Source organism: Rattus norvegicus, chromosome 1 (assembly GCF_021556685.1).
Source record: "Rattus norvegicus strain SHRSP/BbbUtx chromosome 1, alternate assembly SHRSP_T2T, whole genome shotgun sequence".
Lineage (NCBI taxonomy): Eukaryota > Metazoa > Chordata > Mammalia > Rodentia > Muridae > Rattus > Rattus norvegicus.
The window spans coordinates 196,299,012-196,315,847 of NC_141534.1; the positions used below are offsets into that span (position 1 = coordinate 196,299,012).

At 43.7% G+C, this 16,836-nt stretch overlaps 1 protein-coding gene across 2 annotated transcripts in view; it reads left to right on the top strand.

Annotated features, from left to right (window-relative positions):
• Positions 1 to 16,195, top strand: part of Sec23ip (SEC23 interacting protein) — a 42,965-nt gene extending 26,770 nt beyond the window's left edge. Inside the window, exons 13-19 of one of the 2 annotated variants that reach the window (NM_001134859.1) lie at positions 1,360 to 1,557; positions 7,699 to 7,854; positions 8,218 to 8,320; positions 9,288 to 9,473; positions 10,102 to 10,264; positions 10,836 to 10,937; positions 15,015 to 15,540. In NM_001134859.1, coding sequence (NP_001128331.1) covers positions 1,360 to 1,557; positions 7,699 to 7,854; positions 8,218 to 8,320; positions 9,288 to 9,473; positions 10,102 to 10,264; positions 10,836 to 10,917 — 888 coding nt within the window. In that variant the 3' untranslated portion in view covers positions 10,918 to 10,937; positions 15,015 to 15,540. Of the gene's footprint in view, positions 1 to 1,359; positions 1,558 to 7,698; positions 7,855 to 8,217; positions 8,321 to 9,287; positions 9,474 to 10,101; positions 10,265 to 10,835; positions 10,938 to 15,014 lie in introns of both variants that reach the window. The other variant, XM_087560197.1, reaches the window with a different exon arrangement.
• Positions 16,196 to 16,836: the final 641 nt, after the last annotated feature.

Sequence of the window (16,836 nt, forward strand, 5' to 3'; positions counted from 1 at the left end):
GAGTTCTCTGGAAGCAGCCAGTGCTCGTAACTGCTGAGCCATCTCTCTAGCCCCAGTGCACGATTTCTTTAGGTTGCTCTCTTACCATTTAGAATGTTAAACTCTCAATATAGTAAAAGGTAATGCTGAATGAGAAAGTAAATAGCAGAACCCTTAGAATTTTTGATTTTAGGTTTCAGATTATGCCACCTCACAGACAAGGGTTGAGATAACAAAGCTGTCCAAAATACCAGGGGTGGAGTGAGTTACCCATGCTGCTGACTGAGCTGTCTTTGACCTTATTGTCCTTCATATTAACCGGTTGGACTGCTTTCCTCTTTTGTTAGTATTTTGGAATTAATCAATAGAAAAGAACAGTTGGTCAACTGTTTAGTTTAGCTGCTGTTAAGCAGAAACTAACCTAACCCTTCCCAGCCTAGGGAGCTCTGATGAGGTAGATAGAGGTGCAGTCAAGGCGTACTTACCAACCATTGGAAATGGGCTTTGTCTTATCAGCGTTGGCGTCTTTTATATAGTTGCCCCATAGTTTTTGCTGTTTGCTGTGTGGAAATGCATAGCTCTTAAAGTGTTCTGGGTCCAGCTAAGAAACAAACAAAATGTGTCTCTCGACATCACTGTGCTTCCTAGTAACTCTTCCCTCTCACTGAGTGCCTGGTGATTTCTTTTATTACAAAAATGTTTCTGCCTAAATCATGTAAGTAGAATCAGTAGAGTGTATTACTTTTGTGTTTGCCCTCCTATACTTAATAATTTTGAGTTTTATGTTAGATTGAATTTTAGCTGTTTTACTGCATCTTGTCTTTTGTAATCTTTATTTTTATAAGAATTGTATAGTTTATTATATCTATGACAGCATGTCTTTCCTGATGATAGTACGTGTCTCTGAAAAGTGTACTTTTTCTGGGAGTCTGGAGAGATTGCTCAGCAGCTAAGGGAACTTGCTGCTCTTGTAGAAGGAGCTAGGCCAGGTTCCTGGCACCTTCGTGCTGGCTGCACTTGCCCTCACTCCAGCTCCAAGGGAAATAGTGCCCTTCTCCGGCCTTCATGGCAACCAACATACCCTTGGCATCTACTCATACAGCAGTGTATAGACAGATAACACATAAGTAAAAGTGGCCTGACTGTCCTAGAACTCACCCTGTAGAGCAGGCTGGCTCGAACTCAGAGATGAAAGGTGTTAGCCTACTATGCCCAGCTCAAAAAATAAATATTTCCTAAAAGTACCTTTCCCCAATAATCCCAGTATTATTGCTATGCCTAAATCACTAAGAATTTCTTAATTGCATGGCAGTATATCTTGTGGTATCTAAGAACTGGACTTTCCTCAAGATCGTCTCATACTGTTGTGGTGTTTTATAGGAGCAGAAAAAAGCAGCATCAGAAAAGAAGGCAGCGCTGGCTGCTTTGACAAAAGGACAAGGTGAGAGTGCTCCAAAAACTAAGGAAATGGCCTCTCCATCTTCAGAATCAAACGAGTCCAAGAGGAAGCTCTCAGTTGGGGCTTATGTGTCGTCTGTACGTGTCGATTATGAATCTTTTGAAGTTGGCACAGGACAGGTAAGTGTGTGCTAATGCGGCTAGCATTTTAGGTCGGAAATTCACATTTATCATTTTATATGTTTGGAAATAGCTATGGAGCATACATTTGGAGCTGTACACAGAAAACTGATTTTCTCTTAGTTAACATTTTATGCTCTTTGGTAATGCTCAAGAGATGCCATATATTCAGAGCATGTCATCTAAGTTCTGTAACTGTCCTTTAATCTTTCCACTGTTCACAATTTTGTAGCATTAAGTCTCATAATTGGTAACAACACAAAGGACTGGAGTTCAGAACATTTCTTGAGGAATTGGCACACTCTCTTAATTGATGTGTCCTACTACTTCTTGTAGTTTATGTGTGGGGAGTTCCTATAAAAAACGAGCAAGCCATTGACAGTGCTGTATTTAATAAGAGTATCCAATATTTTCAGTTCCACAGAGTGTGGAACTACTCTGGGATGATGTCACTTTCAGTACACTTACCGTCGTTCATATAGGAACCTGTTAGTCTAAGAGCGTCCAGAAAGTACGACTTGAAGCTTGATGTTTGATCTGGCCTCTTCACCCTTTTAAGTCCAGTTCCTTCCTAAGATTCTGTGTTGGGATATGGCTCGGTGGGAAAAGTGCTTGTCGTGGAAGCATGAAGACTTGGGTTCAGATTTCCAGAGCCTGGAAAAGTCGGGTATGGCAGGGCACTTCTGGAGTCCCAGTGTTCTAAGGGGAATACGGAGGTGGACACAGGAGAATCCCTAGAGAGTTACAGGTGAGCTAGCCCGGCATATGCAGATGCGAACAAAGAGGAAGGAGCATATTAACATCCAAGGCTGGCCTGTAGCTTACACAAACACAACATGGCAAGCATCTGCCTAAACTTACACAGAAAAATGTACACACATGAATTCACAGACTATATTAAGTTTATTATTGCATATTTTTTACTTTGTGTTTGTGCATGCGTACCATGACCCTCAATATGGAGGTCAGTGGACAGCCTGTAAGACTTAGTTCTTTCTTAATATCTGTGGCAGGGGTTCAAACTTACTAGGCCCTTAGGTTTAGCAGCAAATACCTTTACTCTTGCTGAGCTATCTCGATAACCTCGCATTGTATTAAAATGCTGCCAGGTATGGTGGAGCATTCCTTCAGAAGATTCTCTGAGTTCAAGGCCAGCCTGGTTTACACAGTGAGTTCCAGGCCAGCCAGAGCTATCTAATGATAGTCTTTTCTTTTTTAATCATGAGCAAACCAGACCAGTGCTAACAAAGAAGGAAACTTCCTAACCTCCCTGTGGGGTGGTGCCATAGGGCTCTGAGCCCCTTGGATGCTTACAGCACACCTCTCCAACTCCATGAAGTGAGACTCATCTTCATGGAGTGGTAGGTCCACAGGAGAAAAGGAATCCACTTCCTTAGGTCTAGTAAAGAACATTTTATGGAGGCTTTTTTTTTTTAAATTGTTTTATGTGCATTGGTGTTTTGCCTGCATGTTTGTCTGTGTGACTCACCAACTTTTTCTGTTTAGATTTACTCATTTTATGTGTATGAGTATTTTTCTTGCATGTGTATATGTGTCCTTGAGGGTTAGAGAAGGGCTTTGGGTCCTACAGGAGTTACAGATGGTTGTGAGCCACTATGTGGTTCTGGGAAACACACTCAGATTCTTTGCAAGAATATGTTTTTTGGTTTTTCTTCTTCTTTTTTTTTGAGATAGGGTTTATCTGCATCATAGCCCTGGCTGTCCTGGACCTGCTTTGTAGACCAGGCTGGCCTCGAAGTGCCTTGAGTGCTGGGAATAAAGGCGTGTGCTGCCATGCCGGGCCTGCATCAAATGAGTTTATCTGCTGAGCCATCTCTCCAGCCTTCGTGATCACTTTTACAACTTTGTTCTAAAGAAGCAACTTTTAAACATATAAATCGAATTTCTTTTCCTTTTTTGTATTTCATTTATGTTTCTGATGCTCTTTCAAGGAAAATGGTAAAACGGTGTCACTCACATATCTCTTTGAGCACCTGAGATGTTTGCTGTTTTCTCTCTCTTTTTAATGTGTTGTGTTTGGAGGCTGGAGGAAAACCTTGGGTGTGATACTCAAGAACAATGACTGCTTCATTTGAGGCAGGGTCTCTTCATGCTCTGTAAGTCACCAGTTTGACTAGACTGGCCAGCAGGCTTCCGGGAGGCTCCTGTTTCCACCTCCCAGCACTGGGGTTTCACATTGCACCACCGCATCTGGCATCTTGCTCTAGGTTTAGGGATTAAACTCAGGTTCTTATACTTGAAACTGCTGTTTCCCACTAAGCCGTCCCACACCTCCTCACTTATATTTCTTAAGGCATTTTTTTCACCATAAGGTATTGAAGTTGGGCACCAGTTCTGCTTCCCAGCCCCATGCTCTCAGAAATGAGACTCAAATTATATTTACAAAGACCTTGGCCATATAGTTAGGCTTTATTCTCACATCTTTTTGGGCTCCTTTCCCTGGCTCCTTCCCTCCCAGAATCCTCTCTGCTTCCCAGATGTCCATCCTCTATTCCCTGCCTAAGCCATAAGCCATTGGCTCTTTAATTGACAGGCGAGGCATCCTTACAACACAAAGATGATCTCTCTACAGTAAGGTACTGATTTTATCTGATTTCTATAGAATTACTCAGTTCTTTACAAAAACAAAAACAAAAACAAAAACAAAAACAAACAAAAAACCTCCAGCTTGACATGGCTTTATGTGCCTATATTTTCTGCACTTGGAAGGCTAAGGCAGGGCGTTGCCCATTCTAGCCCATCCTGAGCTACATAGTAATTTAAGGTCAGCTTGAGGTACACAGTGAGAATATAACTTAAAAGAGAAAAAAGGAAGAAAAAAGAAATAAAAGATAAGACATCTTTAAATATTAAGGATGTTTGGCCCTTGCTATGTAAGTTGTAAAAGTTTGTTTTACACATTGTGATTTTTGTTTTAAGTTTTTTTTTCTCATGATGTAGTAAAACTATTTTTTTTTTTTTTGGAGGCATGGCTTCTCTGTGTAGTCTTGGCTGTCCTAGAACTTGCTCTGTAGACCAGGCTGGTCTCAGACTCAGAGATCTGAGTGCTTCTGCCTCCTGAGTGCTGAAGTTAAAAGTGTGTGTACAGGATCTTTATTCTCCTGATGTATTGTTGTTTCTAAGGGTCACTGCCTCTGTCTGCTAACCTAGGCCTAGTCCTGGAAGCTCCTAGCCTCCGTACAATCTCGTCTGGGCCTAGAATGTTTTCAGCCTCTGAGGTTTACTGCTGAGTAATCTCATTCTTTCTAACTTTCTGAACCCTGGCTGGTTCAACTTAGCTCTTCTGACTCAAAATTCCTCTCCATGCTTCTTCAAACTGGCTTCTCTTGGCTTCTCACTGAATTGCTCTGCTTGGCTTCATACTAACTTTGGCAATCTGTTCTAATCTTTCTGCTTATTATCATTCTCTGACTCGTTCTGTCTTCACCTGTGTCTAGCGTGTTCTCTCTCTGCAGTCTGTCTCTGTACAAGTGTCCCAGTAAATCTGATCCCCCTCTCTCACTGCTCTCTCTCAAGTCTCCTCTCTTTCCTCTCTGTTCTCCTGTGAGTTGGGCATAGTCTATTCTGTCTAATCTTTTTCTTATTTGTCAGGGTAAGGTGCTTGCTTTCTTCTACAAACTAACTTTACCTACATTGTTTAGGATTAAATGTGTGTACTAAGGCTGAGCTGCACTCTAACTAGAAGCAGGTTTTTCCAGTAAAAAATACAATCTCAGGGTTCACAGTGCGATCCAATATCCTGTAACAGGTATGTACCACCAGTACCCAGTTAAAACCATTGACTTTTCAAAGATAAATGCAAGTGTAGGCAGAGATAAAATGCTATGGAATGTAGACTCTTAGAAGGGCAGCCTAGTAGTGTATGTAGGAGTGTTGGATTTGGAATTAGACACCTACGTCTACATAGTGTCACTGACTGCACTCCGGGTGAGTGATGTCACTTCTCAGATGTCCCATGGTTTTACCTGTGAAGAGGACGCCATGGGTCTTGCCCATCTGTTCAGTTAGAGGAACTCTGTTTTTGGACCATGCTATTCATTATTCTTTGTTTTCAAAACATATTGTTCCCAAAACACCAGTGTAACTTTAATTTTTTCAAATCCTATTTTTAATGACGGTTCTTTTTTTCTCTATGAATGCAAGCTTTATTATTAATGTTCCTTCTATAGACATAAATCCCAACAGCTCCCTGCCCCAACAAAGAAGTTGAAAAATCAGAAATCCTGTGACATGCCGTCTCTGCTTTGTTACCCAGAAGAGAGTGTGAGACTCTTCAAGGCTTCCAAAGCTGTGGGAAGTCTAGGGTCATTTCGAGAGGACTTGTCGGGGCTCTGCCTGGTGTCCCTCTTGATGTACAGTGGCGACAGCACATTTTCCAGTTCTTGTGGTCCTTAGACAGCCGCTTGTTGAAGACCCAGTCCCTAAGGTGTCCTTTTGTCAGTTTGAGTGCCTCAGCTAAGGCCTCCAAAGTCTCCTCAGGGTTGGGGTCCCTCGAAGTGCTGCTTTGGCTCCTGGGCCTGCTCACAGGTGAACCCAAGCTTCTGGTCATACAGGAGAACTCGGAGCGGTCTTCATCCCAGTCACTTCTGTCTCGGTGCTGCTCACTTGAGTTCTGTTCCTCAGTTTGCTTAATGATGGTTCTTAAACACTAACCTCGCCTGGAGCCCACCACCCTCCAAAGATAGTGGAAAAGAAAGGATACAGGGAAGTGGACCTGTTTAGAAAGGTTCTTTGGAGCAATTCCCATCTGTGTCTGGAAATCAGCAGATCAGTTCACAGGTCAGCAGGCAGTGGCAGCTCAGTCCACTCGCAGACACCTCATGGATACACCAGCAGTGCAGTTCAGTAGAGTCGGGTTAGCAACAGCAGTGACACGACCTAGAGGGGACCAGTAGGAACACCAGGAGAATTTCTTAGCCGTGCCTTTCTCAGGGAAGTGAAGATCAGAGAAGACAGATTCACAAGTGTTGCAAGCCAAGCTCTGTGTCTGTCACTCTGTGGAGTCCTATTTATACCCTCCAAACATCACGTGTCCTCCATGTGCCTTGCCTCAGCACATGTATCCAGTCAGCCCGAGTCCTTGGAAACAGCAGCAGACTGCAGCTCACCACCAGAAGTTTTTTGGTGTGTTTCTCCCCATGGAGTCCTGACAAAAGCAGCTCAATTACACACTGTAAGGCGGACCAATACATGTGGTTAGTAAAGACTCCTTCATCACGTGTCCTTTCCCATGCTTGCTTTAGCAGAACAGCCTCTCTCCTATGTCTGCTTCAGTTCAACGTCTCTTCACAAGTCTGCCTTAGCCTTTCACACCAGTGTCCACTTTAATGAAACATTCCTTCACGTGTTTGCCCTAGCAAAACACTATCCAACTGACTTTCCAAAGAACCCTTAAGTTTCCACTTCACACCAACATGCCAAAAAGACATTTTCCTGTCCCTGAAATAAAGAGGAAGAACTTCATAAACTGTGCTGCCTGCCACCCAGATGTCTGTGCTTTCCCTTGAGAGACTTCATGCAAACTATCTCAAATAATGCTCCTTCGTACAAATCCCTTTTCTGACAGAAAATTTGCCTTAAATGGGTTTTTTTTTTCGAGGCAGAGTCTTGTGTATCCTGGCTGGTTTCTAAATCACTATGCATCCAAATGTGACCCTGCGCTTATTCTCCTGCCTGCAAGTCTTTAAGGAGAAGATAGAGTGGTAATAGGATTAATAGAATACTGAAGACCAGAACCCCTCTTTGTGCTGATAAGTGCTTTCTGTGGCCTTGGTACTGTGAAGATCCGACCCCATATTATAACTCTGGCAGAGGCAAGATGTCATGAAACTTGAGGAAGAGTTGAAGCAGGCCCAGCAGGGCGAGTTTAGGGTCTGCAGTTTGAAGCACAGTCCCTGTCATGCTTCTGTGCTGTTTGTTATCTTAGAAGCAGAGCAGAGTGCTGCACACTCTGAAGTTCTAATGAGAAATTCCAGCCTTTTCAGCTCCCCAGCAGCCATCTCTGAGAGGCCTCTGTATTTGGATGCTTGGGAGCCAGTGCAGATCCAAGAACATTTAAAAATTCAAAGGTTTTGTTTATGTGTCTGTAGAAATATTTTTTATTGTCGTGTTTTTTCCTAGGTTTCTGTTGCTTACAGCTCGTTAGACTTTGAACCAGAGATTTTCTTTGCCTTGGGCTCTCCTATTGGCATGTTTCTCACTATTCGCGGCGTGGACAGGATTGATGAGAGCTATCGCCTCCCTACCTGCAAAGGCTTCTTCAATATTTACCATCCGGTCAGTGGCTTGAATTTATTTTGTGCTTTAAAAAGATGAAAGTTCTGTCCTCTTCATCCAGATAGATTCTTAGGTTCTTACTAAGAAATGAGTAACAGTCATGATACGCAAAGCTCAGCTTCCACCCTGAGAGTCTGGGACACTTCCTTAAGTATTTCTACCACAAAGCTTCTACTCAAAGGAAAAAAAAAATGTTTGTTGCTTTGCTTGCAAGTAATTTCCCCTACAAATCACAAATCTTATAATTAGCAGTAGCTGAGGAAGGTGTAGAAATGTCACTCTGGCTTGCCAAGTAGCTGTCTGCTTCCCTGACTGTGGCCTGCACCTCTGAGTAACTTATGGTTCCTACTTCTCTTCCTTCAGCTCGACCCCGTGGCATACAGATTAGAGCCCATGATTGCTCCAGATTTGGACTTAAAAGCTGTTCTCATTCCACATCACAAAGGCAGAAAGAGACTTCACTTAGGTGAGAAGCCAATGCTGTGTCCACTTGCTGCAGAGCAGGCCGAGGTCAGGGGTTCACGGTAGTTCCTGACGCAGAGTGACTGAAAGTCACAGCAAAACAGTATCCTGCCATCTGTAGTGATGAACATTTGAAGAGTTCATGGTGATACCTTTGTGTATGGCACATGCATGCCACTGTGCACATGTGGGGAGCAGAGGACAGCTTTTTTTTTTTTTTTTTTTCGGAGCTGAGGACCGAACCCAGGGCCTTGGGCTTACTAGGCAAGCGCTCTACCACTGAGCTAAATCCCCAACCCAAAGGATAGCTTTAAGGAACCAATTCTCTCTACAGAGCCCTGGCTGTCCTGGAACTTACTATGTAGGCCAGGCCTGGCCTTGAACGTACAAGAGATCCATCTGCGCCTTTCCTCCTGAGTGCTGGGATTTAAAGACGTATGCCCCAGCACCCAGCTGTTACAGGCCTGTTTTAATAATTTCAATAAAAATTTATAGGCTCATGTTTAGGTTATGGTGTTTGAACTTCTTTTTAAAAATTGTGTAGGTTTGGAACAGATCAAATTGTTAAAAAGAAGCGGCACATCATGTAATCTTAGTGCTCAGGAATCCGAGACATAAGGATCACCCTAAGCTTGAAGCTGCAAGACCGTGTGTCAGAGAACAAGCAAAAAGCCAGGCATGCAAGTGCATACTTACAATTTTAGTACTTGGAGGCTGAAGCAGGAAGATTCCTAGTTTAAGGTCAGCCCTACATAGCGAGACCGTGTCTCGAAAGACTCAACTCCATGTCAACACTTTATCCTATTGAGGGTTCTTGGCTCCAAGAGGCTCCCTATGGTATTTAAGTGGGAGGAGGAGGAGGAAGAGGAAGAACAGAGCCTTGCTTGTTTGGGGGGCGTGTTAACTTTTAATTTCTGGAGCACAGAATTGTAGTGGCTAAGTAACCTGGGATGTTATCTGAATTTCTTCAGAGTTGAAAGAAAGCCTTTCTCGAATGGGGTCTGATTTGAAGCAGGGTTTTATCAGCTCTCTGAAAAGTGCTTGGCAGACACTCAATGAATTCGCACGTGCTCACACCTCTTCTACTCAGCTGCAAGAAGAATTGGAGAAGGTGGCCAATCAGATCAAAGAGGAAGAGGAAAAGCAAGTAGTTGAAGGTAAATTTGATAGTGGGAGCGTTTTCCAGGACAGATGATGCCTGAAGAGCATAATGCTTGTACGTCATTGGACAGGTTTTCTTTCCGGATCCTGTCAGACTGGATAGACCCATTCTGTAAAGGAGACAGTGTCCTGACATCCTGCAATGTCAGCTGCAGCTGCTAATTAAGTTTTATCTGTTATTTCTTGGCTTTTTGCTGCAATTTGAAGATTTTATTTAGATTGTTCAGGCTGGGGTGGGAGTAGAGTTGAGAGCTGAGTGTGTGTTCAGGCTTTGTAAAGACTCTACCAGGTTCTGTCTTCCTGCTCCTGCAGAACTGTGTTCCTAAATTTCGCATGCAGTGTCAGGTCACCCTCCTTCGTGACATTCAGATTCTGATTCTGTTTCTTTTTTTTCTGCAATGCTCTCTTACCCGTTCACAACTTCTGTCAGCTGTTGGTTCTCTTTCCTCTGTCTTGGGGAACCAGCCCCTCTTCCCCTGTTCTCTGGAGGAATGGGGAATGAGCCCAGTAGCTCCTCAGTTGCTACATGTGTCAAGCGGTAGTCCTTGAACCCAGCGAGTCAGCTAAAGTCAGAGGATAATGATTAAGTGATTGACCTTGATATTGAAATGGTTTAAATTCTAGCAGAAAAGATTGTTGAAAGTCCAGAATTTTCCAAGGATGAGGACTACTTAGGAAAGGTTGGGATGTTAAATGGAGGCCGCCGGATTGATTATGTTCTTCAAGAGAAGCCAATCGAGAGCTTCAATGAGTATCTCTTCGCTCTTCAGAGTCACTTGTGCTATTGGTAAGTGTTCTTCACTCTGGTTCTCTCTGAGTGGTCTGACTAGTACAGTGTTGTCACCTGGTGAAAGTCTTTTACTAATTGCCTGTTAATAGATTCCACTCATGAACTCATGTATTCAAAAGCACTCCCTCCCCTCTCAGGCTGTGTCTGTTTGCTTTACGTTCTGGGTGGAGACACTAAGGAAGGATTGGTCAGCTGTTTACATTTCTGACTCCAACAACCTTTCTAAAAACTGCATAGGATTTAAGTTATCCACAAGGTGGCAGTGTGTCACGTGCTTTTGACCAGAGACCATTGATACTTGTGTGTATCACACTGTGTGTGTAGGTTGTGCCTGTCCTGGCAGGAGTGTGAGGCCATCACAAGGCCTTCTTCCGTATATGCTCATCACTAAGGAGCACTCCCATGTGATTGTTATGGAACTGAGTTGAGTCCATACAGCCCACAGACTGCTCATGCTCCACTGCTGTGCTCTGCTCTCCCTGTCTCAGAGATAATAGAAGAGCAGATGTGGCTTTCCTCTTTTGTGTAACATTAATTAATTGTTTAAGTGTTGTTTTCTTTCGGACAGGGAGTCCGAAGATACTGCCCTCTTGTTACTTAAAGAAATTTATCGGACAATGAACATTAGTCCAGAGCAGCCCCAACACTGAGCAGACTTGCATTCTACCAGGTGAGTTGATCCTTATTTAATGTGTACGTGTTGTGTTCTTGGAATTTTGGGGTCCCTTTGTGATTGTCAGATGATTGAGGGAAATCAGGTTCTTTCGGATATTTTAGACTCATTAATAAAAGAACTTAGGATTGGACTCAAATGGAAGCTCAAGGACAATTTTACTATAAGAGGAAAAGTCCCGGCTGGGCGGTGGCGGTGCACTAAAATTTCAGCACTCGGGAGGCAAGAGCATACACATGTTGCGCTCTTTCTGCTCCTACCCGCTGAGCTGTCTTTCCTACCCTTCTCATTTTAAAAAGCTAAACATTTGTAGTGGGATTGATTTCCTTAAAGAATTTTTTCTGTGCAGATATTTATACATTTTAAAATGAAGATAATGTCATTCAACATTATTTGCAATTGGGATAACCAGCAGTCAGTCATATCCAGGGGTTCATATTAGTCAGTCATATCCAGGGGTTCATATCAGCACTTGCAGATCTTTTTATTCTTTTTAGTAGTGACATAGAAGTCAGTCCTTTGACTATAGTCTAGTTAGCTAGTTTACTGTTATGAACAATTAGACAATTTTAAGTGGCTGCAGACACCAGTTTTTGGCTGGGGAGAATGGTAAACCGGATAATATCCTCACCTTCAAGGGATTTGTTCCCTCCCTTCCGTCGGGTGGAATTGGCAGGAAAGTTGTACCCCAGGACATTAGCCAATGCCAGTATTGGCAGGTTTGATGGGAAAGCTATACAGGAAGTGACGTGGTATCGGGTGTTGTTTATTGGTGAAGGCTCGGTCGATGAGCACAAGTGGGTATTGAGGGAAAAGCTGCTGCTGAGGTTCCAGTCAGGAACAGCCCTGCTGTGGTGAAGGGACAGAAAGCAGAGTTGTCAGAGATGGAGTGAGGCAAGGATTCTTATTACAAGGACATTGGCTCTAAGCATCATAAAGACACTGAGGCTTTTAACAAGGGGGGTAACATGAGTTAGTTTATGTCTTACTTGGGCTTTCTGTTGTGGTAAATGCCCCAGGACAACCCACCTACGATGGCATCATCCACAGTAGGCCAGACCTTCCCACATCAATCCTCAGTCAAGAAATGCACCACAGGCTGCTTGCCACTGGCCAGCTTATCTGGACCATTTTCTCCATTGAGGTTCTCTCTTACCAGATGACTCTAGCTTGTATCATTGTATCAAGTTGACATAAAACTAGCCAAATGTTTCTACTTCAGAAGCCTGCATGGGTCCTGGGTAGAAGGTAGACAATTACTGGGACCAAGACGGAGGGAGGGAGGGACTTAAGAGGCCAGTGTTGACTGGTCACAGGACAGGACTGGTGAGAGGTGATTGTCATGAAGAGGTCTGGCGAAGTCACCGTGATGACTCCTGTGGGATTCCACGTGAACTGCTGGGTTTGTGCTGATGTTTTCCTGGCAGGCCACAGTGAGGAAGATGGTGTTTGGGTGTGGGAGTGATGGGGAGTTGGTTCTGTTTTCTTGAGTCAGTAGCTGACAATCCTGGTCTGAAGGTCAAAAGAAAGCTCAAAGAGCTAAAGATGACTTTGGAGGCAGTGGCATATATTTGCATTAAAGACTCAGTTAAGGTCACTTTGAAGGAATGTGGGGGAAGAGGAAAGTCCCTGAAGTAGAAGAAAATTCTAGGATTTGAGCTCTCGGGAAGTCAGGGGAGGCAGTGTTCAACCATTGCCTGCTACTGCTGAGGCCAGGCCAGAGTGCAACCAAGAATTGGCCTTTGGCTTCAGGCAGGTGACTGATGAGAGTTACTTTAATGTCATGGCAGTAGTCAGAAGTGAGAAGGCGCTTTGGCATGAAGCAGTACAAGTAAGGTGGTGGGGAATGGGTGGGGTAGAAAGGTGTTTGTCAGCAGGGATGTTCTAGAGTGGAGAGGAACTGGTCATTTTGGATGGAGGGAATACTGGGGTGTGGACATTTGGAAAGGCAGAGAGACAGAGCCAAGTGTGGTCACGAGCTGAACTGAAGGAAAGGAGCAGGTTTGTGTTGGCAGGGCACGGGGAAGTGTTTGTTCTCTGACGGCTCTGCCTTCTCTGAAGATGCTGGGAAGGTCATTGCTAAGAGTAAGGCAAGGGCTGCTGGGAGAGTTGAAGAGCAGATGTGTACCTCAGTGTGGAAGAAAGGACTTGACCAGCCAGGTGTGATTGGATTTTATTGCAGGTTTGGATGCCCACCGATACTTTGTTGGGAAATGTGAAGTTAAGTGCTTTGGTGAAGTGGCCGGGCTTCTCTAGCCACGCTCTGTCATCTCAGCAAGGCTTAGAGTCAGCAAATCCTTGTGTTTACCAGGGATAGGCAGGTGGGATGGGAGGAGAAGTGTGGGTGATGTGGGAGCTTGTGTTCTGGTGGGGTGGACTCCTACAATGTGGTCACCTGAGACATTAACCTCCAGTGAAGGACAGAGTATGGTGTGTGGAGTAGCGATTGCCGAGGCTCTGGCTTGTCCTGTGACAGGGCCCATTGGGGCTGTTATACTTTGTTCAACAAATACCTCATGTACTTGGAAGCAATTTTCTCAAACATTTATCTTAGATTTATTTTATGTATATGTGTGTGTGCCTGAATGTGTGTGCCTGAGTGTGTGTATGCGCGCGCGCGTGTGTGTGTGTGTGTGTGTGTATGTGTTATTTGCATGCAGGAGCTGATAGGTGCCTGATGAGGGTGTTGGATCCCCTGGAACTGGAAATACGGGTACTTGTGAGCGCCCTGACTTGAGTGCGGGGACTAGATCTGCTGGTTTTTTGCAAAAGCAGCAAGTGCTTTTAGTGGCTGGTCCATCTAAGTCCCAGCTTCTCTCTATATATATATTTCATCTTGTTTGCTGTCTTCTAGTCTGTCCTTTCTATGTCAGATAGTGTATGATTTTACCACTTCAGTCTACGTACACGTATGTGTTGGGGTGTACATTTATATAGACATATTTATAGGAACGTAGTGCCTTGTATATGCTGTACCACTACACTACATGTTCAGCCTTATAAATGAATTTTATGAAAGCTTTTCAATGATCATTTATTGTTTATTTTACGTGTATGTGTGTGCCATGCATGGTGTGTATGTGGAAGCCAGTGGGAGCCAGCTGGAGTAGATAGTTTCTTTATATCATGGGGTCCTGGGACTTGAATTCAGGTTGTAAAATTGTGTCCTAAGGACTTTCACCCACTCTGAACCATCTCACTGGCCCTTTTTGAACAAGTTATTGCATTCCATTTCATAGTTCTATTTATTAATTTATCCTCCATTGTTAGTATTAGGTAATTATTTCCCTTCCCAAATTTCATTATTATACATAATTTTGACATGCAGCTGTACATGTGTTTGCCTGTCTCTGACTTGAGATAAATCCATGAGTAGCATTGTTAGTCTAGAATATTACACATTTTGAAAGCTCTGGTGTGCTGTAGTTCAGTTGCATTTTAGAGAGGCCCCTCAGTTTTCATGTGTAGTGTTAATGTAAATTGCCAGTTTTTCTGACCCTTTGTCAACACTAGTTGTTGCTTTTATTAAATTTTGGTCAATTAATCACCAGAAATTGTCAACTCACCATTTTGGTTATATTTCTATTACTAGTGAACTTGAGTGTTCTCTCTCTCTCTCTCCCTCTCTTCCCCCACCCCTGTTCCCTTCTTCCCTCCCTCCTTCCTCCCATCTTTTAATTGCCTCTTGATCTTTTTGCATTTTCTGGAGATGTGGGGTAGGGACTTCGTTGGGTATGTAGACCATGTAGATCTGGCTAACCTTGATCTCAGCGATCTGCCTGCCTGTCCAGGGCTGGTATTAAAGGTGTGCACCACTACGTCCAGCTTGGTTGTGTTTCTTCACTGAACTGGTCTTTGGCACAAGCCCCACACTTCCCCAACAACTCCATGCCTACCCCAGCCTTTTGGAAGGTGTGTGAAGGCTTGAGCTTGAAGACTGGTCTCTGGCATTGCTTGATGTGTTGGTAACAAAGCTGAGCATGTGGCTGGCTTCACGCTAGATGGGGACAACTGTTGCTGAGAGTGTGTGAAACTCACTGAGGGTTGTTTTTAAAGACTCCCTTGTCTTTACAGGAAGCTCCAGCTTGAGTGTCACTGCTCAGAGGCTCCTTGGTGGCTGATGAAGGATGACAGAATCGTTACTCAGCAACAACTGCTAACGAGGACTTCTCAGATGCAGGGATCGGTTTTTAAAACAGAACATAAAGATGCTGGGAAAAGTCAGTATCATATTTGGACAGTCTAGAAGGAGAGCTGCAACCATGAAATGATGCTGTGGGGAATTCTCGATCTGTTTAGTTAAGTAGTTATCTAAATTAAGTGTGTACTAATGAAGAGATATTCGTAGCATGCAAATGGTTATTTCTATTTCTTAAAACTATTGTCAATGGGCTATTAAACTTTATTTTTCTTTGTATTAATGCAATATGTTATTTTTATTTAAATATGGACTTCTTGAGAAACTGTAGTAACATGATTTTTAAGAAACTTATGCTAGACTGGGCATGGTGGCACATGCCTTTAATCCCAGCACTCAAGAAGCAAAGGCAGGTGGATCTCTGAGAGGAAGATGGCCTGGTCTGTATCACAGGTTTCAGGACAGTCAGGACTATGTAGTGAGACCACCTAAGAAACGAAAAGACAAACGCCTGCTGTCCTGAATGTGCACAGCTCAGAGCTGGGGCTGGCCTGGGGCGGAGTCGCTCCTGCTTGTGGCAAGGCCTCCTCATCCCGGGCTGATCTCAGCGTTCATAAAGTCGAATGCCATCACCGAGAACCTAGTTGCAGGAGTGAAGCACTTTTTACTTTCCAGAACTCTTGTGATGATCTGACCTCTCCTGGCATGTCCACATCCCCTGGAGGTGAGCAAATAGCAGGCTTCACAGCGAACCGAGGTTTCCGTGCCAGCACTCGGCGCCCGAGGTCCAGTTAACGTGAGAAGCAAAGTGGAAGGGCTGTGGTTCGGGTTTAGTTTGACTTGCACCAGTGTGTTTGAAAGGATGTAGAGCTGCTTGAGACTGCTCTGTAATGATGATTCTGTTTACTATAAACTCATTCTCTAAGTATTTCCTAACGGACAGTGGGAATGCTGACTTCCTTCTCTTGTTACATAGCAGAAACATTTTATGTCGTTTACATAGTTCTCATGGAACATGGAATTTTTTTGAAAGCAACCTATAATACACATTTTTGTGTATGTGTTCTACCTGGTGTGAATAAAACAATGACATTGATGCTCTTTTTAAAGCTGCAAACTGTTGTCTTCTCCCTTCTTTTTTCCTTTTTTCTTTTTTTTTTTTTCGGAGCTGGGGACCGAACCCAGGGCCTTGCGTTTGCTAGGCAAGCGCTCTACCGCTGAGCTAAATCCCCAACCCCTGTCTTCTCCCTTCTTAAGGTGTTTCCTTGTCAACCTGTGACCTCCACCAGATGGAATTATAACAGGAAGGTTCAGAGCAGTGGTCCTCGACCTGTGGAATGGTCGCACTGGTCGCATATCAGATATTTACATTATAACTCTTAAGAGTAGAAAAATGGCAGTTATGAAGTAGCAACAAGAATTATTTTATGGATGGGTGTCACCACAATGTGTGAACTAACTATATTAAAGGGCTGCAGGATTAGGAAAGTTGAGAACCAGTGATTTAGAGCTTCCTCTCTTCCTAGCAAGAGTTTCCAATCATGTCTTTGTCTACCTGAGGACACCACACTAAATGCCTGTCCCCACCTGGGAGGCACGTAGCCAAGTGGGTTCTCCTGATTCCCTTCCGCCTTCATTTCTCTACTCCAGCTCCCATGTGAGTTCCAATACTGTCAGAATAAGGGGAAAGGGTGGTTCTTGGTGTGTATTTTAATAAAATCTATTTAGCCTTTTCAACTTTAACAAGTTTGAGTTGTA